This window comes from Tursiops truncatus, chromosome 3, assembly GCF_011762595.2.
Source record: "Tursiops truncatus isolate mTurTru1 chromosome 3, mTurTru1.mat.Y, whole genome shotgun sequence".
Lineage (NCBI taxonomy): Eukaryota > Metazoa > Chordata > Mammalia > Artiodactyla > Delphinidae > Tursiops > Tursiops truncatus.
The window spans coordinates 132,591,869-132,618,446 of NC_047036.1; the positions used below are offsets into that span (position 1 = coordinate 132,591,869).

A 26,578-nucleotide genomic window follows, 5' to 3' on the forward strand; every position below is an offset into this window, starting at 1 on the left:
CCCCTGAAGAAGATGGCAGACAGGATCAGGAAGTACCAGATCTTGAACAATGAGGTTTTTGCCATCCTGAATAAGTACATGAAGTCCGTGGAGACGGACAGTTCCACTGTGGAGCATGTGCGCTGCTTCCAACCACCCATCCACCAGTCCCTGGCCACCACCTGCTAGGCGGAAGGTCCTGCAAACCCTCGACCTGGAGGAGAAGCAGGAGAGAGAAAGCCACAACCAGCCTGCAACAGGGTCTGACTGGACAGTGTGTGGGATGGACCTGGAAGGAAACAAGAACCTCCCCAAACACATCTGCACCTCCTGAGGGCTGGACCTGTGCATGCTCTCCCACAACATCTCCATGGTGGTTTCTCCATAGTGTAAATGGAAAAAAAGAAAAGAAAAGAAACAGGGCAGTGTATGCTTTTTTCTTTTTTACTTTTTTTTCCCTCAGCTGTGTTAAGAGCCCTAGTTTTACCCTTTCTCCATCTCGTGGTCCCCTACATCTGTGGTTGCTTCCCAAGACCTCCTCCTCAGATGGAGACCTCCAACCCAATGCCCACGTGCCACCCCAGGACTGAAGTCTTAGAGATGGAGAAAAGAGTGTGGTGATGCCCCAAGATGTCAGCCTGGCCATGCTTCCACTTCCTAGCATCTTCACCTCCTCTGGTTCCCTCCCTCCACTTCCCAAGATGGCATCTTCTTCTGCTCTGGACGCCAGGGATTCTACCACCAAGAATACTCCTGGACCAGGCGCTGAGAGCCATGGTGAATGGGAGACGAGGTTCTTGGTATTGGTACCATGGTAGATGGTGTTGTGGTGTTGCCTTTGACCTTCCATGGGCTCCCAAAACCACATTCTGACTCCCCTCTCAGGGCACTCCTAGAGAGAATTCAGAAATGCATTCACAACTGGAATGGGTGAGTAGAATTGGGGTAAGAAGATGGTCAGAACCGCTATGTAGAAGCAGTATTTAAGAACACAGCCAGGGATTCCATAGTTCAAAACAGAAAGCTATTAGACCACCTCATCTGCTTGATGGTGAGAGGGTCCTTTATTCATTGAGCAAATGCTTAGTGAGCACCAAGTTGCACAGGGTAATGGACACTGGGGCTACAGCTTTGAACAGGCCAGGCATGCACTGCCCACAGCATTAGCCAGCGACCAAATTAGGGGCCACTTCTTGGCACAGAATCTCTCATCAAGGAAAACTGTCACAAGAAAGAAAATATTAAAGGGTTATTTTAATAGAAGCCAGAAACATCTTGGGGTCAAGGAGGTAAGGAATATAAATAATACTTGTCAACGAGCTTTTAATACCAAAATATACCCCAAAGAGGAATCCTGTTCTAGTGAATCAGGACTTTCGTTGTCCTAGAAGCTGAAAGATTCCGGAGACATTTTATCTTTGGCTGTCAACTTCCTTGATGTTCCTTAACTTAGATTTTGAGGTATGGGGTATATCTCAAAGGGACGTGTCTACTTCCTTTTCCCTGAACCAAAATTCCCTGCAGAATCTCCTACCAAGCATGGGGAGACTGTTTAGAAGGATGGAAGCCTTTGGGAAGTGAATTTCTCATTGCAGAGCACCTCATCATCAAAGGGAATCTGTGACCCTGAGCTTGTAAGAACATATAAAGTGAGACATTGGATATTTCTCCCCCGGCCCAGGAAGGAAAAGAAAGAGAGAAAATAGAACAGTAATGATCTCCTCCCTCAGGGCAGATGAATGGAAATGGTTGCCATTAACCAGATGGCCCACTTCAACCCCATGGCAAGAGCAAAGAAATGTCCATAGCAAGAGGTTTGTGTTACCCACTCATGCTCACCAGGGAGGAGAGGTGGGGCTCGCCAAAGTATGGTCCAAAGGCCGCATACATCAGGACCTCCTGAGATTAGCACGTTTAATGCAGATTCCTGGGCCCCATCTCACACCCATTGATTCTACAGCTCTGGGAGCAGGGTCAAGAAATCTGCACTTGCCACAAGCTGGATTGTTCTGTTGCACATGAAAGTCTGAGGACCACTGCTGTAGAGGCCCCCTGCACTGCTACCCTTGGGCTTTGAGCTCCCTCTGAGCCATGAAAGAAAATATTTGTTGGGAAGGAAAGTGAGTCAGGGTGGAAGCTGTCAGATCCTCCTGTCTGGAGCTGCCACTTCCTATTCTGATTTCTCATTTTTTTCTTCTTGATGACCATAGATGTATGCCAAAGGCAAAAGTGAGGCATTACACGACATGGGAGAACCACCAGGTAAAACTCACCTTCAAAACCCACATAAAATTTCTAAGCTCCAGAGCCTTCCGAGTCTTCACTCCTGTCTGGGAACAGTAGCTGGCTCACTCTCTCAGATTAAGTCTGGCTATTAAGTCCTGGAGATCATTCTAAATCCTTGACCATTGCTTTGCGGAGATTTGGATCACCGGTTGGATGAGATTGCTATTTCAACAGTTCACCCCTCCCACCCTGCATCCATAGCCCTGAATTTGACCCTCTGGGTAGAATCCTATTATCCTCAAGAGATTTGATCCCAGTAAATTGAGGTCTTCACCTTTAAGAGAGACGGTTCATTTCCCTGGCTCACCAGCAGCATCGATTTACGAACACCGAAAGGGTTTAATAATTCTTTCCTTCCTGGTGTTACTGCCCACCCCCACTTTTGATTTTTTGTGTATCTAAGAACCAGGAAAAATAAAAACTTAGGTTTTAAAAGGTTAAAATAAATTCTGTTTCAGAAACTGTCAAATGTACCATATTTGTATTAAGAGTTGTTGGGGATTTTTGTACAATGAATTTACATTTATTTATGGTGACTTATATTTACGCTTGTGATCAAATGATGATGTTAAATTCTTAAATCATATTTGCTATGCAGCTGAAGATGATATTTTGCTTTGTATTTTGGGGTACCTGTGTTGAGTTGATAAACATTTCCATCTCCATTAAAACTGCTTCCAAACTAGTGAAATGAGCATCTTGTCTTGATTCTGGGTCATATTCTAGTCGTCGTTGATCTGTGGAAGGCCACATGAAAACTGATGACTAAGGATACAACCTGAAAGAGAATGGAGGAAGATAAAGATAAAGAAGACAAAGCACATTGCGCCCTAAACTAATGGCTTGTTTTCCTTTCTCACTGGAGGAATTAAATCTTTACAAATTGACTTGCACTGGGCAAGATATCGGAGATGGTGCCTGAGCCTAGGGGATTCATAGTCTGACAGTGTAACTCTACAAACTATATCCCTAGTTTTGTTTTTTGGGTTTTTTGTTGTTGTTGTTGTTATTTGTTTTCTATTTTTTTAATTGAAGTGTAGTTGATTTACAATGTGTTAGTTTTAGGTGTACAGCAAAGTGATTCAGTTATACATATATATCCTTTTTCAGATTCTTTTCCATTATAGAGTGTTACAAGGTATTGAATATAGTTCCCTGTGCTATACAGGTGTTTGTTATTTTTCTGTTTTATATATGGTAGTGTGTATCTGTTAATCCCAAACTCCTAATTTATTCCTTCCTCCCTCCCCACATTGGTAATCATAAATTTGTTTTCTATGTCTATGAGTCTGTTTCTGTTTTGTAAATAAGTTCATTTGTATCTTTTTTTTAGATTTCACATATAAGTGAAATCATATGATATTTGTCTTTCTCTGACTTCACTTAGTATGAAAATATCTTGGTTCATCCATGTTGCTGCAAATTGCACTATTTTGTTCTTTTTACGGTTGAGTAATATTCCATTTTGTGTGTGGGGGCGGGGGGTGGTGAGCGTAAGGTTGGCCAAAAAGTTCATTTGGGTTTTTCCATCAGATCATGTGAAAAACCCAAACGAACTTTTTGGCCAACCCAATATATATACACACACACATATAATATCTTTTTTATCCATTCATCTGTTGATGGACATTTAGGTTGCTTCCATGTCTTGGCGATTATAAATAGTGCTGCTGTGAACATTGGGGTGCATGTGTCTTTTCGAATTAGAGTTTTTGTCTTTTCCGGATATATGCCCAGAAGTGGGATTGCTGGATCATATGGTAACTCTATTTTTAGTTTTTTAAGGAAACTCCATACTGTTTTCCTTATTGGCTGCACCAATTTACATTTCCACCAACAGCATAGGAGGGTTCCCTTCTCTCCACATCCTTGCCAACATGTTATTTGTGTTCTTTTTGATGATAACCATTCTCACAGGTGTGAGGTGATAGCTCATTGTGGCTTTGATTTGCATTTCCCTGATGATTAGCGATATTGAGCATCTCTTCATGTGCCTGTTGGCCATCGGCATGTCCTCTTTGGAAAAATGTCTGTTCAGTTCTTCTGCCCATTTTTTAATTGGGTTGTTTGTTTTTTTGATGTTGAGTTGTATGAGCTGTTTAGGTGTATTGGATATTAACCCCTTATGAGTCGTATCATTTGCAAATATCTTCTCTCATTCAGTACGTTGTCTTTTTGTTTTGTCGATGATTTCCTTTGCTGTGCAAAAGCTTATAAGTTTAATTAGGTCCCATTTGTCTACTTTTGGTTTTGTTTCCTTTGCTTTAGGAGACGGAGCCAAAAAAAATATTGCTGCAGTTTCTGTCAAAGAGTGTTCTGCCTGTGTTTTCCTCTAGCAGTTTATTGGTCTTACATTTAGGTCTTTAATCCATTTTGAGTTTATGTCTGTATATGGTGTTAGAGAATGTTCTAACTTCATCGTTTTACCTGTAGCTGTCCAGTTTTCCCAGCACCACTTACTGAAGAGACTGTCTTTTCTCCATTGTATATTCTTGCCTCCTTTGTCATAGATGAATTGACCATAAGTGCATGGGTTTATTTCTGGGCTTTCTGTCCTGTTCCATATATATCATTTATCAATATATCCCTAGTTTTAAGAGGAAGCATGGGAACTAATATTTAATGAGGCCTAATGTGTGTGGGCACCATGCTAAATCCCATTCATCCATCCATTCCTTTGAATCAACCACCATCACTTTTTGTGTTATATCCCACCTTTGACAAAGGGGCTATACAGTGTGTTTATTTTCACACAGTTACTAAGTGAAAGCTGGAATATGAACCCAGTTCCAAAGGATGGGCTTTTGCTGTTACACTATAGTAAATTGATCTGCCAGTCTGGACCCCAAAACTAGACTTAGGAATTTGATTACTGGACTTCTGGGGGGCTTTGGGTCAGTAAGATTGAGCTAAGCCTGTATTAGGAGAGACCCAGCATAGTGGCAAGGAAGTTCCCAGGCTGAAGGCACCTGGAGACCTCTCACACTCATCGGAAAGGATGGCAGTAGAAGATCACTAGAAGGATATGTTTAAGACCAGCACCAGTGCTTGGAGCCTCCTGTGTTACACAGCGCCTGCTTTCCTGAAGACTGCCAACAGAGATGAGTTCTAGGGCATTAGTGGCCCCCACTGCTGCAGCCTGGGAAGCCCTCAAATCTCTTGGGGCCTCAGGTTCCTCATCTTCAAGGTGGACAAAATAATCCAAGGTCCCTTCAAGCTCTGGTTTCCCAATTCTAGGTCATTTCCTACTGGTGTACCTTGAGGAGGCTGACTACTTCACAAGCTCAAAATCTTTCTCAGCCATGTGTCACCACCTCAAAGGGTTCTCATCATTAGGGCTGGTATATTTGATCTAGTGCCATTGAGCACTGTGAGTCTGGAGAAATGCACAGTGAAAAGAAGATTCCATGTTCAAATAAATTGGGGGAATGCATTGTGCTCTCTCCCCTCTTGAAGGTCAGCAGTGCTGTGACGTCCTGCAGAGCTTAATCAGCCTGGATTAACACCACGTCTCCCAGATGGCTATGACCTGGGACACTCCTTTCTCTGCACCACTAATGATTCCCTCATGAAACATTCTTTGAAAACTCTTGGACTGAGGATGTGGAAATCCATGTTAAGATAGTTTTTTAAATTCCCACAGGAGAAGAACCACTTACACATGGGCAGTCCTGACCTTTGGGCACAATTAGGGAAAGCAGGGACTTGGCAAAGTACTGAAGGAATTCAGGTGGAAAGAGGAAGCATTTTCATGACAGGAGAGCATAGGGTAGTTGAGTGGATTCGCTTGCTAGGGTTGCCATAACGAAATACCACAGACCAGGTGGCTGAAACAACAGAAATTTATTTTCTTACCATTCTGGAGGCTAGAAGTCCAAGATCAAGGTGTCAGCAGGGTTAGTCTCTTCTAAGATCTCTCTCCTTGGCTTACAGATGGCTGTCTTCTCCCTGTGTCTTTACATGGTCTTTCCTCTGTGTCTGTGTCATAATTTCCTAAGGACACCAGTTACATTGAATTAGGGCCCATTTATATGACCTCCTTTTACCTTAATTTCCTCATTAAAGACTCTATCTCCAAATAGAATCCCATTCTGAGGTACTGGGATTTAGGGCTTCAACATATGAGTTGAGTTGGGAGAGAAATTCAACCCATAACAATGGAGAAGAGAATAGATCTGGGAAAGGTGCTGTGTCTGGGGCCCTGGACTGTTTGAAGGCTGGGATGCCATTGCTTGAGAAACACTTCTTGAATGCTAACTATTTTCAAGCCTCCACATAGAGGCTTGTAGGAAGAGAAAAGACGGCTAGCCTACGATTTGTCTTTTTTTTTTTTTAATAAATTTATGTATTTATTTATTTATTTATTTTTGGCTGTGTTGGGTCTTCGTTGCTGTGCACAGGCTTTCTTTTAGTTGCGGCGATCAGGGGCTACTCTTTGCTGTGGTGCACGGGCTTCGCATTGCGGTGGCTTCTCTTGTTGTGGAGCACGGGCTCTCCGCGCATGGGCTTCAGTAGTTGTGGCTCGCGGGCTCAAGAGTGCAGGCTCAGTAGTTGTGGCACACGGGCTTAGTTGCTCTGCGGCATGTGGGATCTACCCAGGCCAGGGCTCAAACCCGTGTCCCCTGTGTTGGCAGGCGGATGCTTAACCACTGCGCCACCAGGGAAGTCCCCGAATTGGCATTTTTAGCTGAAAACCCATGAACGTTTTTTTGTGCCTCATCCAGCACATAGTTTGAATTTGTGACTAGGAAACTTGGTTACAACTGTGTCTCTAATGTCAGTTTTGGGGGGAACAAAAAAGGTCGTGTACAATATTTTATGGAGCTGTTCAGAGATAGAACATTTGATGAAACACATATCAGATTTTTCATTAAAACCGCTTTTACACACTCGATGAAATTGCTGACAAAATACTGTTAAAGTAATTAGATTTAGTTTAGACAAGGTAAAAAAAAATGCACTAAAAGAGTTCAGTAAGATCACGGAAGTCCTCAAAGAGTGAGCTGTGGTCTTGGGGGGAAGTAAAATTAACTTTGAATTTACAGTCACTATACACTCACTGTGAACTATTGCTTACTATTATTAACATCACAAAAAATCAAGGGCATCTAAATTTGTCTAAGAGGGTCAAAACATATTTTTATAAATTTTAGAGAAACTGGCTTTCCCAAATGAAAATGCATGTGAAATATGCAACAGGAATGGCCTTCCAATGAAATATAAAGATACACAAACAATGAAAGAAAAATATTTTGCATGACTAGGAAGAAGATGATTCACATACAAATAATTCCAAACTAACCTGTTTACAAACTACTTTTTGGCCACTATAGGTCAAAGTATCATCTTGATTGAGGGAGGTCGGAACAAACTGAGCCATGTACTGCTTTTAGGAAGGTTTTCTCATAATATTCCAGAATTGAAAGATTTGAAAGAACAATTCAGGAAATACTGTACCCTCTAGATACTGCTTTAAAAGGCAATGAAAACTGTAATGTAAGGGATTATTTATATAATAAATTTATTTAATAAGATGCGAATGTTGTGTAATATTTTCTGTAATAATAATTATACATGACCCCAAGAGTAGTTGAATGTGTATAAAATGCATAGTTCGTTTTCTGAATCTAAGTGTTGCTTTAAAAACCTTATTGATAATTTCAGGTGCTACCCCTTATCAGAACAGAATTTCTTCATATTGAAATCAATTTAAAAAGTTTGAGTTTTAATGACTCAAGGAAGGTTGTCTAATTTGACATTACTGACAATAGAATACAAATTATATAAAAATCTTGATGATAGAGAGTAGATTTTAAGTGTTCTTACCACACCCACCCCCCCAAAAAAGGTAACTATGTGAGGTAATGGATGTGTTAATTAACTTGACTGTGATGATCATTTCACAGTACACTCATATATCAAAACATTTTGTACACCTTGAATATGTAAAATTTTATTTTCAGTTGTACCTCAATAAAGGCAGGAGCAGAGGGAATCTTTGTTTTTTAATTGAAGTATAGTTGATTAACAATATTATATTAGTTTCAGGTTTACAGCATAGTGATTCAGTATTTTTACATTATACTCCATTAAAAGTTGTTACAAGTTAATGGCTGTAATTCCCTGTGCTATACAATATATCCTTGTTGCTTATCTATTTTATACATAGTACTTTATATGTCTTAATCCCATACCCTATTTTGCCCTTCCTTGCTTCCTTCTCCCCATTGGTAACTACCGTTTTTTGTTTTTTTTTTCCTGTATCTGTGAGTCTCTTTCTGTTTAGCTATATACATTTGTTTGTTTTCATTACTAGATTCCACATATAAGTGATATCATACAGCGCTGTCTTTCTCTGTCTGACTTACTTCACTAAGCATAATATTCTGTAGGTCTATCCATGTTGCTGGAAATGGCAGAATTTCATTCTTTTTTATGGCTGAGTAGTGGTCCATTGTATGTGTGTACCACATCTTTATCCATTCATCTGTTGATGGACACTTGTGTTCCTTCCATATCTTGGCTATTGTAAATAGTGCTGCTGTGAACATTGGGGTGCATGTATCTTTTCGAATTAGTGTTTTCGTTTTTTTCTGGATATATACCCAGAAATGGAATTGCTGGTAGTTCTATTTTCAGTTTTTTGAGGAACCTGCATACTGTTTTCTGTAGTGGCTGCACCAATGTACATTCCCACCTACAATGTACAAGCGTTCCCTTTTCTCCACATCCTCACCAGCATTTGTTATTTGTAGACTTTTTGATGATAGCCATTCTGACAGGTGTGAGGTGATATCTCACTGTGGTTTTGATTTGCATTTCTCCAATAATTATTGATGTTGAGCATCTTTTAATGTGCCTGTTAGTCACCTGTTATGTCTTCTTTGGAAACATGTCTATTCAGGTCTTCTGCTCATTTTTTGATTGGGTTGTTTGTTTGTTTATATTGAGTTGTATGAGCTGTTTATATATTTTGGATATTAACCCCTTGTCGGTCATATTGTTTGCACGTATTTTCTCTGTTCCATAGGTTGTATTTTCGTTTTGTCGACAGTTTTATGTGCTATACAAAAGCTTTTAAGTTTAATTAGGCCCCATTTATTTATTTTTGGTTTTGTTTCTTTTGCCTTAGGAGGCTGATCCAAAAAGATACTGCTACAACTTATGTCAAAGAGTGTTCTGCCTATGTTCTCTTCTAGGAGGTTTTATGGTTTCAGGTCTTAAATATATATATTTAGGTCTTTAATCCATTTTGAGTTTATTTTTGTATATGGTGTGAGGAAATGTTCTAATCTCACTGTTTTACATGGAATTGTCCAGTTTTCCCAGCACCACTTATTGAAGAGACTGGCTTTTCTCCGTTGTGTATTCTGACCTCCTTTGTTTAGATTAATTGACCATAGGTGCATGGGTGTGGGAATCTTGATTATAAAACCATAATAATGTTAAAATGAAGGCAAGAAAAATAAATTTTATAGAATAAATACATACTAACGTATGAATTATATATCTCTTTATTTTAGCCAAGCAAATACCACTGCCCCAAGAGCAGAACACCCAGAAACACACAATGGTAATTAAATTCAGTCATCTTTGGAATTTTTTCCAACTTATAGTCCATATAAAACCCATGACTTTATATATACCTTATTTTGTGTTTTAAAAGTGTGTTTTGTCTTTAGGAAGACAGATTGTATTTCATAACAGTTTAATAGTGTGATTTAGAACTCTTACTTATTTAAAGACATCTGGTATGTGGTACTTTTGCCCCTGACCCTGCAGACGTTGGGAGGGGGCTGCTCAGATCCTGCCTTCAATTCCCCTAAAGTGAATAAACCAGAGGTGGGAAGGGACAAAGACACACTTCCCTCTGGGTGAGAGGAGAGTAACCAGCCCCCAAAGCCAGTCCCCACTTCCCCATCTGGTTTGATTTACTCTGATTTCCTCAGTCTGTGCTCCCCTCTCAGCCTGTTCCCCACGTTCCCAGATGCTGCTCGTCTGGGCAGCCCGGAGCTTCCGGCAGAATGGGGAAGGCAGAGGGTTTCCCTGGGAAAATATGCTGTGAGATACTATCAGAGCTAAAAATATACGGTCCCTAAGCTCCACCCTCATTAGTTAGAATAAAACCCAGGGATTTCTGCCTTCTGGTGTTTCAGACCAACAGGAAAGGGGGAAATCAAAGAGCCCCTGGTTGGGGCATTTCTTAGACACTTCTGGCAAGGAGCCCAGCCCTGAGCTGCTGAAAGCTCGCTGGACTCATCGGGGCTGCAGTGGGGAAGGGACTGATCTCCTGGGTTCAGCCCATCCGCAGCTGCCATGTAGTCTCCTTTAATTTGCTCCCCCTGTCATCAACATTCCCATCCTATACTCAAAGATCCAGGCTCAGAAAGCAATACAGGTTAAACAGCCACACCAAGGGCTCTTTTCAGTTCATCCTGGGGTCCCAGGCCCCCTTGTCCCTTCCGAGATGCTCACACCTGCCCCTGTCTGCCAGGAATGCGCCCCTACCTCACCTCCACCTCCCCACCTTCACAGACTCAGGCCTTCCATCATCCTTCAAGCTTCACTTAAAACACCCTTCCTCCTGGAAACCTAGGTCCCAGTTGCTCTGTTCAAATACTCTCTGTGCATTCTCTACTTGACCTTCCTGCCGTTTATCAGAATTATAATTCAACGTTCATTGTGTGACTATTTCATGAATACAGTCCATGACTATAGAGATTGCATCTGTCTTGCTCACCCACCATAGAGCCTGTGCCTTACACAGCAGGTAACACACTGAAAGTGTTCCATCTGTGTCTGCTGATGGCATCAATCTCCCTGTCTCCTCGAAAAAGTTTGCCATGTAATTGGTGTCAAGTTAGCCTGCCTTAAAACAGCAGCTGTCATGAAAGAGAAGAGAATAAAGGACTAATTGTCAGGCGTTGACTGCGGCCATGATGGTTGTACTATATAGGGTGGTAGGGAGGCCTGGAGTTGGGATAGAGGCAGGAGGGACTGGGGCAAACTCCAGAATGGAGCAGAGTAAGGGATGGGCGTGAAGTCTGGGGGCAGGCATGGAGGCAGAGCCTGCTGGGAGTAGTTCATGGTGGTGTTCGTTTTCTCTCTCTTGGGATCCTCCTTAGCCAAGAAAGGGGGCAAAAAGGAGTAACTGATTAAAAGTTGGGTTCTTGAAAACCCAGCTCTGCCAGGAACTAGCAAATTCTTAATCTCTCTTCATGTCAGGTTCCTTATGGATAAGAGTAATAGTAGGGATAATACCTATTTCTGCTGTTACTGCAATAATCAAATGACAGTATGCATGCGTTACCTTAGCACAGGGTTTTGGGGAATCAAGCACCTTCCTACTCTCGGTGCAAATGAAAGAGGGTATATAGCCCTGTGTTATTGCTGCTTTAAAAAACTACCATGAATTTAGTGGCTTACAGCAGCACAGATTTATTCTTACAGTTATGGACATCAGAACACCAAAGTCATCCGATTTAATCACTAGGCTAAAATCAAGGTGTCACAATTTCCTTGAGTCATTGTGAGGGCTGGAAATGTTCTATATTCTTATGAGGATGGCAGTTACAAGGGCGTATACATATGTAAAATTACATCGATCTTCACACATCATTTTAACATTTGTGCACTATTCTTTATGAAGTCTTGCCTCAGTAAAAATGTACATTTAAAAATTCAGGATTTTTTTTGTGTGGCCAAAAGCCAAGAATTGTTAACCTGAGTCCCCCTGAAATTCAGTGCACAGTGGTGTGTGTATGTAGGTGTGTGCATCTTTCTGTGTCAAGCGTTGCACAATTTGTGTTAGGTTCTTAAAGCAATGTGGGGCCCCTAAAAAGTTAAAAATTACCAGTGAAGCCTTTCCCTAAGATGGGGACCACTCGCTCATGGCTCTGCTGGGGTTTGACTCAAGGTCAGACCACTCTGTACAGACCAGGCATTCTGGAAATGCAGGATGGAATTGGAGAGGCATAAATATATTTATTGGACCTATCACAAAACAAACAGTGACATTTTTCTTTGGGCAGCAAAAAGCAGATAATTATCTCCAGTAGATTTTTAGCTCCATTTTAAAAAGGCTGCAGCCAATCCAGAGTTGGACAGCTCTGTCCCCACTCCTTCCCCCCACTGCCTCGCATCCCCATCTCCATCAGGGCGGAGGTCCTCCAAGGTGGAATGGCGGCTTGGCCCCCTGCCCCACCTGACAAGCCATGAGGAAACCTTAACCCACTCTCTGGATTCCGTTGGAACCTCTCTTCCAGGCCCAGCTTGCAAACCAGAATTTCCAGTGTGACTGTGTTGGCAGTACGTTAATTAAGCAGCCCACAAGGACTGGGTGCTCCCCTCAGTGGATGTATCCAAAGGGGCAGGGCAAGGCATCTGGTCCTCTGTCTCTCTCCGTGGTAAGAGGCAAATGGGAGGGGTGTAGCTCAGAGAACGGAGGCCAGCAATGAGAGTAAAAGCCGCATGGGGTGGGAATGCAGAAACTGAATGTATTGAGTGCTTAGTGGATGAGTGCCAGGCTCTGTGCTATATAAAGACTTTACATAAAAGAATGGACTCTGATCCTGACAGCCTAGGGGTGAATCCCAACTCAGTCACTTTGTAGCTGTGTGGCCCCAGGGCCAGTCGCTTACTCAGTCTGTGTGCTTGGACCCTCCTCTGTAATATGGGTGTTACAGGAGTATCTACCCTAAACTTTTCCACATAGCTTCTAGGCTGGCTCCCGCCTGGCCCTCTGACTTTTTCCCCCTTTTTTTGATTGAGATACAATCCACTTACCATAGTTTATCCTTTCCAGTGTACAATTCAGTGGTTTTTCTTATGTTCACAAAGTTGTGCAACAATCGCCTATATCTAATTCCAAAACATTTACATCATCCCCAAAAAGAAACCCCATACACATGGGCAGTCACTCCCGACTCCCCCTCTGCCCCCAGCCCTGGAAGCCATTCATCTACTTTTCGTCTCTATGGATTGACCTTTTCTGGACCTTCCATATAAATGGAATCATGTACTATGTGGCCTTTAGTGTGTGACCTCTTGCATAATGTTTTCAGGATTCATGCATGTTGTACCAGGAGGTATCAGGCCCTCATTCCTTTTTATGGCCAAATAATATTCCACTGAATGGATGTACCACACCTTGTTTATCCATTTATCAGTTGATGAACATTTAGGTTCTTTCCACTTTGGGGCTATTGTGAATAATGCTGCTATGAACATTTGTGTACAAGTTTTTACGTGCACATATGTTTTCACTTCTCTTGGGTATGTGCTAGGAGTGAATGATTTTATCCTGTATCACTCTCCTGCTCCTTGTCAAAAGGGCCTTCCTTCTATCCCTCAAACAAACCAAGCTTGCTTGTACCTCAGGGCCTTTGTATTAGCTATCCCCTCTGTCTGGAAGGCTCTCCCCCCAGATAGTCCCATGGTTCACTCCTTGTCAGTCACATCTCACTTTAAACATCACCACCTCAGTAAGCCCTTCCCAGACCATTTTATCAGTCATTCCCTGCCTCTTACCCTATTTCATTTTCTTTGTACCTATTATTACATTCTGATTTAATACTTTTAAATTTATTTGCATATTTGTAGGACATCTATCGTGTCTAGAAGGTAAGCTCCAGGAAGAGTAGGATCTTGTCCACCATGACACTAGCTATCCCCGGTTGCTTGAACAGTGCCTGACATGCAGTAAGCATCTATTAAACATTAGTGATCGGGCTTCCCTGGTGGCGTGGTGGTTGAGAATCTGCCTGCTAATGCAGGGGACACGGGTTAGAGCCGTGATCTGGGAAGATCCCACATGCTGCGGAGCAACTAGGCCCGTGAGCCACAACTCCTGGGCCTGCGCATCTGGAGCCTGTGCTCCGCAACAAGAGAGGCCGCGATAGTGAGAGGCCCACGCACCGCGATGAAGAGTGGCCCCCGCTTGCCCCAACTAGAGAAAGCCCTCGCACAGAAACGAAGACCCAACACAGCAAAAAAATAATTAATTAATAAACTCCTACCCCCAACATCTTCTTTAAAAAAAAAAAAAACCATTAGTGATCATTATTTGGTACCTCAGAGCAAACTTAGGCAGTAGGTCCTACTATTATCCTCATGTTACAAATGAAGGAACTGAGACTCAGAGAAGTTAAGTGACTTGGCCAAACTCCTACAAGTAGGAAGTCCAGAGCCTGGGTCTGAGGCCAGGACTGTCTGGATCAAAGCCGGTGCCTCTTGTATGAAGCATACTGCTTACTCCAGCTCCTGAGTCACAGACTGGCTGTTCCAAGACTTTCTCTGAGCTTAGACAAGAGGGCAGGGAGGCAGACATGTGGACACTGTCTGGTCTGGCGGCATCAAGAGGCCTGGCCCCAGGGGCAGGTGGTAGGAACACCCCTCTCCTTTGGCTGGAGCTTTGGCTGGAGAAAGGGCTCCTCAGAGCCACCAACCAATCCCTGCCCCCCACCCCCTGCAGCAGGCTCTCTCAAGGAGCAGACCTCACCTGCAGTGCCATCGTCATTCGGGTGAACTTCGTTTTGCACAAACTCCAGCAGGGACAGTGGTAATTAACTGACTTCTTAATGCCAAGTGCTGTTCCATATATTAACCCACTGACACCCCCAATTAGCCTGATGAGATATATGCCACATTGTCCCCATATCATCAAGGCCCAAGGAGGTTCAGTAACCTGCTCGAGAGCACCTGGCTAGAGAATGGTAGAGCAGGATAGAAGCCCAGCCTGTCCAACTCCAGGTTCCTGCTTTTAACCACGACTCCGTCCTGCATCTCAGTGGTGAGTTTGAGAAGAAGGCTTCATTTACAAAAGAATCCACCACCAGGTAGCTGTGTGACCCTAGACAACCCATGCAGGCTCTCTGCCCCTTAGTTGTATTATCCGCATAAACAGACAAGAATCAGCTTCTTTCCCAAGTGTGTTCCTTAGAACCAGATGTTAATAGTATTATGTGGGTTCTGTGTGGGTGAGGGGTGGATTCCATGATCAGTGGAATTTGGAACACTCTGGGTTGAACCAAGTTAAGCAGAATACTTTATAGCAGGACTTCTCGGGGACTTTAATATGCTAATAAGCAATTTGCATCTCTAAGAGGCAGTTTGAGGATTAGCATTTCCCAAACTTTTTTGAACACAGAACAATGTAGAGAAGTGTTTCATGGCATACAATTTGGGAAGCACTCATTAGAGATGCTTATTTAAAGGAAAAGGCAGTTTTTCCTGAGATCAGAGAGAATTCTCTTCCCTTTCCTTACTTTCATTTTCTGGGAAGAGAGGAACGTGTAGACATTCGTGGACCCCCTTCCGGCCTGTAGGGGACCTTTGGGGCATTTCGTGTGGAGACAGGAAAGGAAACACATTTACTAAGCCAGTTCTGTGACTGTGACCTAGGTTGTCTTTCATGATTCTCAGAACAGCCCTTTGGGGCAGGTTTAATTTAAGAAGGTGGTATACTGCAGGTGAAAATGCTGTCTTTGGAGTCAAACAAAAATGGGTTTGGTTTGCCTCTTAGCTCTGCCATTTGATAGCTGGAACTATGTGAACTTGTGCAAGCCCCCTAACTTCTCTGTGCCTCAGTTTCCATATGTACAAAATGGATAATATGACACCTACTTCAAAAGGGTATTGTGAGGGTTTGCTGATATAATACCTAAGAAGCACTTGCATAGAGCAAGTATTCAGTAAGAGGTAACTTTATTACTATCATTATCTTGATCATCATCTCTATTTTACAGATAAGACAACTCAGGCCCAGGAAAGGTAATCACTTGCCTAAGGCCACACAGCTACTGTGTGTGGCTGAGGTGAGGCCCATACACCACCCCAAGCCTACTCTTCCTCTCCAAAGGAGGCTGAGCTAGTTCCAAGCTTGAAAGTGAAATGCCTCTCCCACCTCACACTGCTCATTGCATGCCACTTCGGAGTGTGTGGGCACTGCCCCTGAGACCCAGAGGGTCCACTTACATAGAAGTGTTCAGACCCACTTGGCAGCATCATGCCTGTGTTCCAGGGCTCTGACAGCTGGCCCTGGAGAACTGACAAGGTCCTGAGCGCACGGGCATCCCTCCCCAGCAGGGAGACAGCGTGGAGGCTGAGGCACAAGTTTCTAGGCTCTTTCCCTGAATCAATGAAAGAAGCTCCTTTTTAAAGAGGTTTATGTGTTGTCCTTTGATGTAACTTTGGAAAAAAGGTTTTGATGCCTACCCCCCCCCACCATCAAATAGAAAAAAAATCATTAAAAATCCTTTATTTTCACAGCACATAGTGAGGAAACTGAGACCTATGTGAGAAAGACCTGCCTCAGGTCCAGAGTGTTAGTGATAGAATGGGGCCCACAACTCACATGGCCCTGACTCTCCTTTTTTTTTTTTTTTTTTTTTTTTGACTGCGCGTTGGGTCTTCATTGCTGTGTGCGGGCTTTCTCTAGTTGCGGAGAGCGGGGGCTCCTCTTCGTTGAGGTGCACGGGCTTCTCATTGCAGTGGCTTCTCTTGTTGTGGAGCACCGGCGTTAGGTGCGTGGGCTTCAGTAGTTGTGGCACGTGGGCTCAGTAGTTGTGGCTCATGGACTTAATTGCTCCACGGCATGTGGGATCTTCCTGGACCAGGGCTCGAACCCATGTCCCCTGCATTTGCAGGCTGATTCTTAACCACTGCACCACCAGGGAAGTCAGGCCTGACTCTTTTCAATACCAGCCTCTCAGACATCAGAGTCCAAGATGGGCTTATTTTTTAAAATCCAAAAGGGAAAACAGCCTAAATTTGTCCTCCATTTTTTAGTTGACTCTTCCCATCTTAGGATCAGTCTTCCCTCTGGCCGTGAAGCTCACTGTGCCCCCTCCCTGTTCCTACATACCAGATGCTGCAGATCCAAAGAGGTGTAGAGGACCAGCATCCCCACGGTCCCCCACCCTGCGGCTGCTGACCAGCGAGAGGCAGGAACGAGGATGAGACTGCATCAGTGCTTTGAGAACCCGCTCAAGTCCCAGCTTAGCCACTTCTTATCTGAGTGACCTTGAGCAAGTCACCAGACTTGTCAGAGTCACTGTCATCAGTTGTAAAACTAGGATAACTTCATGTACCTCATGAGATTGCTGTAAGGATTAGAGGTTCATACGCACAAAGAACCTGCAGCACAGAAGTTGTGCAGCAAGTAAGAGTTCATATCAGTATTATTATTTTAACTCCAGCTGGTTTTAGATAAGATGTGAAGTTCTTTTCCATACACAAAGTGCCTTACGCTCTCTGCACACCCACACCAAGGCCAAGCAGTGCTGCCCTTCCACATACATTCCTCATTGAGCTCTGCTCTCCGTTGTAATGTGAAACTCCTTCCACCTGTAGGCAGATATTCTGATGGAGGATCCCATAAACACGGTATGATCAGCTTGAGAAGAGCGGTCAAAAAATGGCCCCAGAATCAGGCTGCTGAATTTCATCATGGTCCCACTATTTAATTGCAGACTAGTTACTTAACCTTCCTGAGCCTCAGTTTTCTCATCTCTGAAATAGGAATCATAGCAGTACCTAACTCATAGGCTTACTGTGAGGAGTAAGTGGGATAATGTGTGTAAAATTCTCAGTGCACTGGCTCAGCCTTAAAAAGTGACCGAAAAGTAATACCTCTTATTTGCCCTAAGGTTGCCCCTTTCTGCCTAGAAAGAAAGCATAGTAGTAGATAAAAGTGCTGGATTGGGATTCCAGTGACTTTGAGTGAAGTACCGATTCTGCCACAAATTAGCAGAGTGATGTTGGGCATGAACTCACCCCTGTCTGTGCCTCAGTTTCCCCATCTGCCAACTAAGAGGGTTGGATTCCTTGAGCCCTTCCAGCTCTAACTCTGAAGGATGGCTGATGAGAAGATCGTATGGCCGCTCCATGTAGTTTCTGGATGGTCCCAGTCTTCCCAGCTACCCCATACAGAGGAGGATGAGGAGCAGGTCTGGGAAGAAGACCCTGGCCTCCTCAAACCAGTGCCTTGGTTAAGAGCACTACTCTGGGGATGCTCAAGCCCAGCTTGGAATTCTGTCCCTACCACTGTGTGTGACCTTGGTAAAGTCACTTCACTTCTCTGAACCTCAGTTCCTTCATCTATAAATTGGGACTTAAAATGGTACCCAGAGTAAGGGATTGTAATGACCAGGTGAGCCAATGCCTGCAAAGTTCTTAGCATACAGAGGAAGGACTCAGTGTGCTGTTTTAATAATCATGATTGATGCCAGTTGCGTGTAGACCTCATCTCTGGGCACAGTGCTCTTCTTAGGGCTGGTCTGAGTGCACTTGTGTCCATTCCAAGCATTATTTCTTAACGCTCTTTATGAGCATAAGACAGTAAAGTTCTTTTTGAGGACAGCAGCCATCCTGGGGAACCACATGGAAGAGAAGAGTAGGCTGGCCTCTTCATACTGACCAGATCCCATGGTTGGCTTGAAGGAGGAGAGAGCCCTCTGTCCTTCCCCTCCCTGCCCAGAAGACCAGCTCTCTAGGACTGGAAAGGACCATAAGCTACATCTTTTTCAGCCCTTTTACCTGGTGTAGGATGCCAGGAGAAGTGGCCTACCCAAATCTCATGGGATGTTTCTAGACTTGGGATTCTAAGTAGTTTGTGTGGTATTGAAGAGAGTGTCTGCATTTGATTCTTGGCTTCTCATGGAACAGGCTGTGTCCTCACTGGACTGGAAAAGGGGATAATAATAAACCTTTGCTTTCTAGGGTTGTTGCAAAGATTAAACAAGCATGCATATAATATATAGCAAGCCCTCTATAAATAGCATTCCTGTTACTCACGTCTCTACTCTATATTCCTCCCCCAGTGCTTTTCGGCCATACCACCCTGGAAACACCCAGTGCACTGATTTTGGGATTTCTTTTCAGCTGTGAAGGTGTGTGAGAGTAGTAGCATTGGTCTGGAGTACCAGTCTGGAAACCTGATTGGAACCCTGACTCTGCCTCTCTGTTGCTCTGTGACCCGCCACTGGTCATCTTCCCTCTCTGGCCCTCAGTCTCTTCCTCTATAAGAGCACTGTCCAATATAAATAGAATGTGAGCCACAGTCTATATGTAGTTGTAAGTTGTTCAGCAGCCACTTTATAAAAAGTAAAAAGAAGTAGAGAAAGTTAATTTTAATAATATATTTTACTTAACCCAGTGTATCCAAGAAATAATCACGTCAACATGTAATCAAAACTAGAAAATTATTTAATGAGATATTTTACGGCTTTTTTCTTATTAAGGTTTGAAATCTGGATGATTCTTGATCTGGGGTGATTCGGGCAATTGTCTGGGATGTTTTTGGTCATCACACCCAAGAGGGGTAGAGGATGGCAGGTAGAGGTATGTGTGTACTATCGGCGTCTAGAGGGCAGAGACCAGGGATGATGCTAAACATCCTGCAGTGCACAGGAAAGCCCCCCACAGAGGATTATCTGGCCCCAAACGTCAACAGTACCTATTTTACACATACGGCACAGTTCAGATTCGCCACTTTCCAAGTTCTCAGTAGCCACATGGAGCTGGTGGCTACCATATTGGACAGTGCAGCTCTAGAACATAAAACATTTGGACACGCACTTAAAAGCCAAATTTTTAGGAATTTGGGTTTTGGTCAATTTGTTTTCCTGCTCATCCCTGAATAAGTGACCAAATGAGATGTGGCTGGTTCACCCGTCCCTGGCTGGCTAAGGACAGATCCCATCTGTCTCTGGCTAGTTAGACTCTTCCAAAGCTATCCGCCCTCCCCTGGGAGACTGAGCCCGGGGTGGACAGTGAACCCTGTTGTTCTTTTCTGGGGAGACAATGCTGCAGGCCCTGCTGCCTACCTGACAGGGCTTTTGTGGCTCAGGGAGAAAAGGGCTTTGTCAGGACAGCAGCCGAGGAGCCTGCAGTTCAATGGGGCCCTTTATGTCTGCACTCCCGGGATGCTGGGATGCTCGATGCCAGCCCTGGGGAGGCCCCGCCCCCTCCTAGAACAAATGGGGACCCTGAGGCCCAGAGAAGGTGTAGAAGGCCCTCCAGTAGATCCCAGTTCCCTCCACCTCAGCCCACTGCCCTGAAACATGAAATCCACCTAACTCTGAAAAGCCCTGTCTCAAGTCACAGGGTGAACTCAGTATTGTCCTTAACCTGGGCAAAGAGGCCCCTGCCCCCTACCCTGAACTTTAGCAGCTCCACAGATCACAAACACATACACAATTAATGTATTAAAGTCTCCCAAGATCCAGGCCCATCTCTGGCACAAGGCAACTATAACCGAACATCTTCTCTTGTGACTTAAAAAGCCCAGGCCAAAGCAAAGCGCTCCATCTCTCTCATCCTATGTCCTTGGAACAAAAGCGATGGAGTTTGAATGCAGTGAGAGTTTGAGGGTTGTACCTTGGCCAGCCTCAGAGGTGGACACTCTTTTATAGCACAAGTGGGATCTGAGCAGCAGAAATGCTTAGGTAAGAGAAAAGACAAACTAAATTCCTTGTCAAGTCGTCCCTCCCTGGTGGCATGGATACATTCATTTTTCTCTAACGAAGTATCATTTCCCAGTAGGGCCAATCTCCGGTTTCTGGCTCCTTTGTGTCTTGAAAGAACTCATGCTGGTCTTGGAAGTATTCACCTCCATTTGAACTCTGGTGCCACATCCCTCCAAGGTTAGGGACAGGCCTGAGTGTTAGGGGTAAAGATACATGAACTTGGATCTGGTATGTGGGCAAGACCTGTGGCTTCCCTTTCCTTTCTAACCTCTGCCCTACCCACCCCGCCCTGGACCCCATGGTGGTACACACACACACACACACACACACACACACACACACACACACACACACACACACACACACACACACACACACACACACACACACACACACACACACACACACACACACACACACACACACACACACACACACACACACACACACACACGAGCAGGAAGGGCTGTCTTATTTGACAGATAAGGAAACTGATCCTTCTGGAGAGAAGGTGACTTTTTAAAGTCATCCAGCAAGTTAAGGCAAGCCACATGCTGCGAGGACCCTCTCTTTGAGGCCCAGCTAGAAGGCCACCAGCAGAGGGTGGAGGGTGGTGGCTTGGGAGACAGGGTGAGGATATAGCAGCTCTGTTTACTCCTGGCGCCCTCAGTTATTGGCTATGGGACCTTGTGGGGATGGGGCGGGGGTAGTTTATCAGTATTTAAAATATGGCTTTTTCTATTCCTATACAAAATGTTATTAGGGGAAGCTGGTGACAGGTATATGGGAACTCTGTGAAATATTTTTGTAACTCTTCTGTAAATTCAAAATTACTTCGTAATCAAAAAAATTTTAATACCGTTTTCCCTCATCTGTACCATGGAGATTAGCACCTGCCTCACAGAAGGCTTAAATGAGATAATGCCTGTAAGCCTTTAGTACAGTATCTGTCCCCGAGTGAAGACTCAGTAAATAACCACTTTTAAAAGCTACTTGCTCCAGAAGGCCAGTGACCTCTCGGCACCCACCACTACTTTCTTGGCAGTCCTCACTCCTTGGGAGCAGAGTTGTTTCAGCCTAAAATGCCAGGCTTGGTGTGGTTGCTGGGAGCATGCATTTCATCTTGGCTCTTCTGCTTCCTAGCTAGGACCCCGGGGCAAGTTACTAGATCACTCTGTGCCTCAGTTTCCTTTCTATAAATCATAAAGCTACAAGTAAGTTTGTCATGAGGTTTAAATGAACTGGGAGTTTTCAGCACTAACAGCTGTGCCTGGCCTATAGCAAGCAATACACAAGTGTTTTTAAGGTCCAGCTCAGTGTTTCTCGAACTCGTTTTACTAGCACCCACAGTAACAAATATACTTTCCATCACCACCATTTTTTTTTTTTTTTTTTTTTGCGGTACGTGGGCCTCTCACTGTTGTAGCCTCTCGCATTGCGGAGCACAGGCTCCGGACGTGCAGGCTCAGCGGCCATGGCTCACGGGCCCAGCCGCTCCGCGGCACGTGGGATCCTCCCAGACCGGGGCACGAACCCGTGTCCCCTGCATCGGCAGGCGGACTCTCAACCACTGCGCCACCAGGGAAGCCCCACCACCATTTTTCTTTTTGATGGTGATTTGGAAAACACCAGTCTCTAGATAGTTGATCCCATTTTGTTTCCCCTATTAATAATATATAAGGTTCTTGGGGGACAGGGAATATGTTTGATTCATTTTGGTCTCCAGTTACTTCATTTCCTTCTTTCATTCAATTTACCAAGCTTGTATCACCCATTCATTCCACATATATGTATCGCCCTTTATTGAGCACCTACTATGTGCCTGTTGCATATTAGTGCCCCAGTGCAGATCAGACCTACGTTAAATGAATAAATAAGGCAGGGAGGTAGGAAGCCAGGAAGGTAGGCAGGAAGGGAAAAAAACCGAATGTCCTGGATGCCCATGGCCCGAGAGAGCCCCAACTGGCAGCAGTTCCCCCTTTTAGTCCCCACGTTCCCACTTCTACCTCAGCCAGAAAATTGAACCCTCTCCAGCCACCCTGGAGCCCATCAGCTGTCTAGGTGCTGGTCCGGCGTCTCGAGGAGAGGCGGCGCCCGGGGACCCGCCCCCTCTGACGCCCGCTCCGGGATCCAGGCAGCCTCCGCGCCCCCGGAGGGCATGCGCCCCTCCGCGGGCAACTCGAGCACAGGGCCCCAGGCCCACGGAGTTGCCCAAGAGGCCGGGCGGCTCCTCCCCGGGGACCCTCCCCCTCTGGGGCGCGTCATTCTCCCCACCCCCGGGTCCGACCCCGGCTGCTCCTCGCACGCCGGCCACGCGGGGGACAAATCTCAGCCACCTGCTCCGGAGCCGGGGAGCCGGGGCACCGTCCGCCCCATGGAGCTGCCGGCCAGCAACACCAGCTGCGAGAACGGTGCGTGAGGCCAGCGGGGACCCCGTGCGCTCTGCGCTTCGCCTTCCCTCCCTGCTGCTCCTTTCCTCTGCGTCCTCTCCTGCCAGGGGGACCGAAACGGGGAGGGGGTCCGCATGCGTCGTCCCCCACCCAGTTCTCAGGCCCGTCTTGGGAGGGAGCAGGGTTCTGGCTGACTTTCCCCCTCTTTGGAGCTGGGTAGCTGAGGGGGGAATGGGAGAAAGGGGGACGTGCGTGGGAGGGAAGAGGCGGGATTTATCGATTGGAGCGGGTCTACCAAGAGGTGTGTGTGTGTGTGGGGGGGGTGTCTTTTATGTATAGTTGCTTCAGATTTTAGTACCTGCCCAGGTCTGTCCCCCTGGGGCTCATCAAAGACAGGGTAGAGGGCGCAGAGACTCAACACCCCCAAACCCACATCCACCTTTTAGGAAAAGGAGGGAAAGAACAACCCAGGAAAGGATAAGGCAAGATTCTGGGCTTTATGCTCAAGTTCTTATTATGAACCTGGGTAGTGGACTAGGCTCTTTACCTGCATTATCCCAGTTAATCCTTAACACAACTCTAGAAGGCAGGTAGATATTATTACCTTCCTGTCACCATTCTGGAAGTAGGGAAAATGAGGCTCTGAAAAGTCTGATGAACTTGCTCAAGGTAGTACAGTGGGGAAATGGAATATAGAACCAGGGCTCTTGGATTCTAAAACCTGTACTGTGCTCATCTCCTTTCTTGGTATTTCTCCATTTTCCTACCTGGTCTTGGTATGCAGCCTGTGGGATATCCCTGTTTTTCTAACTTCTCCTCTCCAGTGAAGCTTTCAAAGCGGGCCTGTTGGGTGTTAGCTGGCCTTGGTTTTCTGAACAGTGATGCGGTCCATTTTCAGCCTCGTCTTCCCCTGGGGAAAAACATGTTCCCCAGTCTTAGCATATTCAGGAAGAGAAGCAGGAATCATCTGGCCCAACACCCATTTGCCAAGATGAGCACGCTCCTCAGAACTGGATTTCCTTTGGCCATCAGCCCTCTCTCCTTTTCTTTTTACCCCTGTGGGAGGACTTGACTCGATGGAGGGCACTGTGCCCCTTGGATGCCTCAAGCCTCCCCCAAAGAGCCAGGCCCACCCTTTGGCTCCACCTGCTGGAGGTGAACTTTCAGGAGGGCGGGCGAAGGGGGTGGAAATGGTCTTGGCCTTCCTCTTGGGAGTCGCCCTCCTTGGCCCACATCCTCCCAGGTTCTGGCTCTTTTCCTGAACTCAGGGAACTCCCAGGATTTGACTCTTGCCCTAACTGAGGAACAGGAGTGAGCAGTCAGAACAAGTTTGATTAGGGACCCAGATGGTTTCTTGTCTCATCTTCTCTGGATTGTGACACAGGTGTTGGAAAGAGAGGTCTCCCACTGCAGAAGACACATGGGCGTCCCCTGGTGGGTTCCAGACCCAGCTCTGCCACCAGGCTTTTATGAGACTCAAGCAAATCCTTCCCCATCTCAGGGCCTCAGTTTCCCCAGCTGAAAAGAAAGAGGGTTAGACAGGATGCCTTCTAAGGGCTCTTCCAGCTCTGCTGTTCCATGCTCCTGTGCCATGGAAGAAAGGTCAACAGTGCCCTTCCTTCGTTATGCCAAAATGCCACTCTGTGCTCTAGATATGCCAAAGCTAAAGCTGCCTGGCCTTTTGGACTTTGGGCCCTTCTAGTGCAGGCCTAGAGATCTAGCTTGGTTCAAGGAGAAGTGCCTGGCCCGGGCCTACATCCTTGGCACACGAGCCTGGGTCTTTGTGACCCACAGTTTGAAAAAGACCTTCTACTACCAAAGGTCACAAAGTCAGATGCTTATAGGGGCCGAGCACATAACAAAAATGACTGAAGGGAGCCGCGTGCGGACTCAGGGGAATCGCAAAGAGCACATCCTGTCTAGGGGTAAAACCACTGCTGAGCCACAGCTTACTGTTGCCTATGGGACCGTGTGCCCAGCAGAGTAAGCAAAGGCAGCCCTGAAGCTGGACTTTCATGGGAAATCTCCTGATTTTTAAATGTTATCAGGGAGCTCATGTTTTAAGGTAGCCTTCAAGAGGCTAAATGACACCCCATCCCCCTTGCCACCTGCTGTGTCTGTGTGTGTGTGTTGTGTGTGTGGGGGCGGGGGGCGCTGGTGACTGAGAGCATGAACTTCGGTATGATATGGGCTAGGGAAGCAATTCTGGCTTTACCACTTACCACCAGTGTAGCCTTAGGCAGGTTACCAAGCTTATCAGGGCCCCAGTTTCTTCAGCTAAAACCCTGGGCATGACCACTCTGCCGTTTCCATGATAAGGGATGCTCCTGAGAAGCCCCAGGGTGGTGGGCCCTGGGAGTACCAGAGGATTATTGCCGTGCTTTGTACTGTCTCCTTGAACTTGGGCAGCTTAGTTCTTCTGACTGAGGGTCTGCCCCGCATGCCCAAGTTTGTCCTGTTGTCCTTGGTATTTGTGCCAGAAGAGCCAGCAAGGGTGTGCTGGCTCAAGGGCGTGAGAACTGATTGACTCTCATGGACTCTAGGACTTGGAAGGAGAGCTAAAGACAGATCCTGCATGGGGTGGCAGGGACACTGATCTCTCTGAGGCCTGAAGGAGGCCTCAGCCCTGACCACAGCACCAGAGGTCTTTGAAGTAAGGCCTGGGGATGGTCGGTTCTGACAAGCAAGGATGCTCGTATTTCATCATCTTCAGGCCTAGGAGGGGCTGTGGACTCCAGCCTCATGCCCTCCTGTTACCTGTCAGGACTCTGCACTAGGGCTGCAGTTAGGGATACGTAAGTGAAGAGGCCTCTGGGAGGGGAGAATCCCTGTATGATCCTGAGCTGTTGGAGGCCCATGTGCCCAGAAGCTGGGAGGGGATTCCTGTGGAGGCCGGGAGGTTGGATTTGATGAGGCCTGAGAGCTGTGGGGCCCTATGTGGTGGTGGGGGGGCATCAGTCTGACTTAGTGGTGAGGTGCTGGAGTTCTGGAGTCAGACAGCCTGTGTTCTTAGGCAAGGCCTCCATTTCCACATCTATGAAGTGGGAATCAAAGACAGCACTTATCTGACACATGGTTGGAAGCACTTGATGAGTTCACGAAGGTCCCTAGCCTGCATGCAAATGTCCCCAGCGTGATTCTCACCGTGGTCTTCCCTAGGTTCCCTGATCAGCCTGTACTGCTCCTCCCAACAAGTCCTGTGCCAGATCGTCGGCGACCTCAGCCCCCAGGTGCCCAGCAGTGTCATCTCCAGCAGCTGGCAGGAGGGGTTCAGGCAGAACTACAGCTTCTACGTCGGCCTGGGGCTGGCCATCCTGTCCAGCTTCCTCATCGGCAGCAGCGTCATCCTCAAGAAGAAGGGTCTCCAGCGACTGGTGGCCTCTGGTGCCACGCGGGCTGGTAGGCTCCTGGGGGGCAGGGCTTGATGGGGCGCTAGGTGGCGAGCCCTCGGCCAGC

General features: G+C 45.9%; 2 protein-coding genes and 1 long non-coding RNA gene across 4 annotated transcripts in view; 2 read left to right on the forward strand and 1 right to left on the reverse strand.

Moving 5' to 3' along the window:
• Window positions 1-2,950, forward strand: part of CYFIP2 (cytoplasmic FMR1 interacting protein 2) — a 131,567-nt gene extending 128,617 nt beyond the window's left edge. The window contains exon 31 of the mRNA XM_033853510.2: window positions 1-2,950. Within this exon, the coding sequence (XP_033709401.1) occupies window positions 1-168 (168 nt within the window). The 3' untranslated portion in view covers window positions 169-2,950.
• Window positions 2,159-24,196, reverse strand: LOC141278350 (uncharacterized). 2 transcript variants are annotated; one of them, XR_012330930.1, is made up of 3 exons: window positions 23,890-24,196; window positions 6,121-6,258; window positions 2,159-3,043 (listed from the first exon to the last, which is right to left on the reverse strand). It is a non-coding gene; the product is annotated as an uncharacterized lncRNA (long non-coding RNA). The 2 variants fall into 2 exon arrangements; XR_012330931.1 differs by lacking the exon at window positions 6,121-6,258.
• The window catches only part of NIPAL4 (NIPA like domain containing 4), a 14,474-nt gene continuing 10,773 nt past the window's right edge, over window positions 22,878-26,578 (forward strand). Inside the window, exons 1-2 of the mRNA XM_033853515.2 lie at window positions 22,878-23,143; window positions 26,282-26,521. Coding sequence (XP_033709406.1) covers window positions 22,891-23,143; window positions 26,282-26,521 — 493 coding nt within the window. The 5' untranslated portion in view covers window positions 22,878-22,890. The remainder of the gene's footprint in view (window positions 23,144-26,281; window positions 26,522-26,578) is intronic.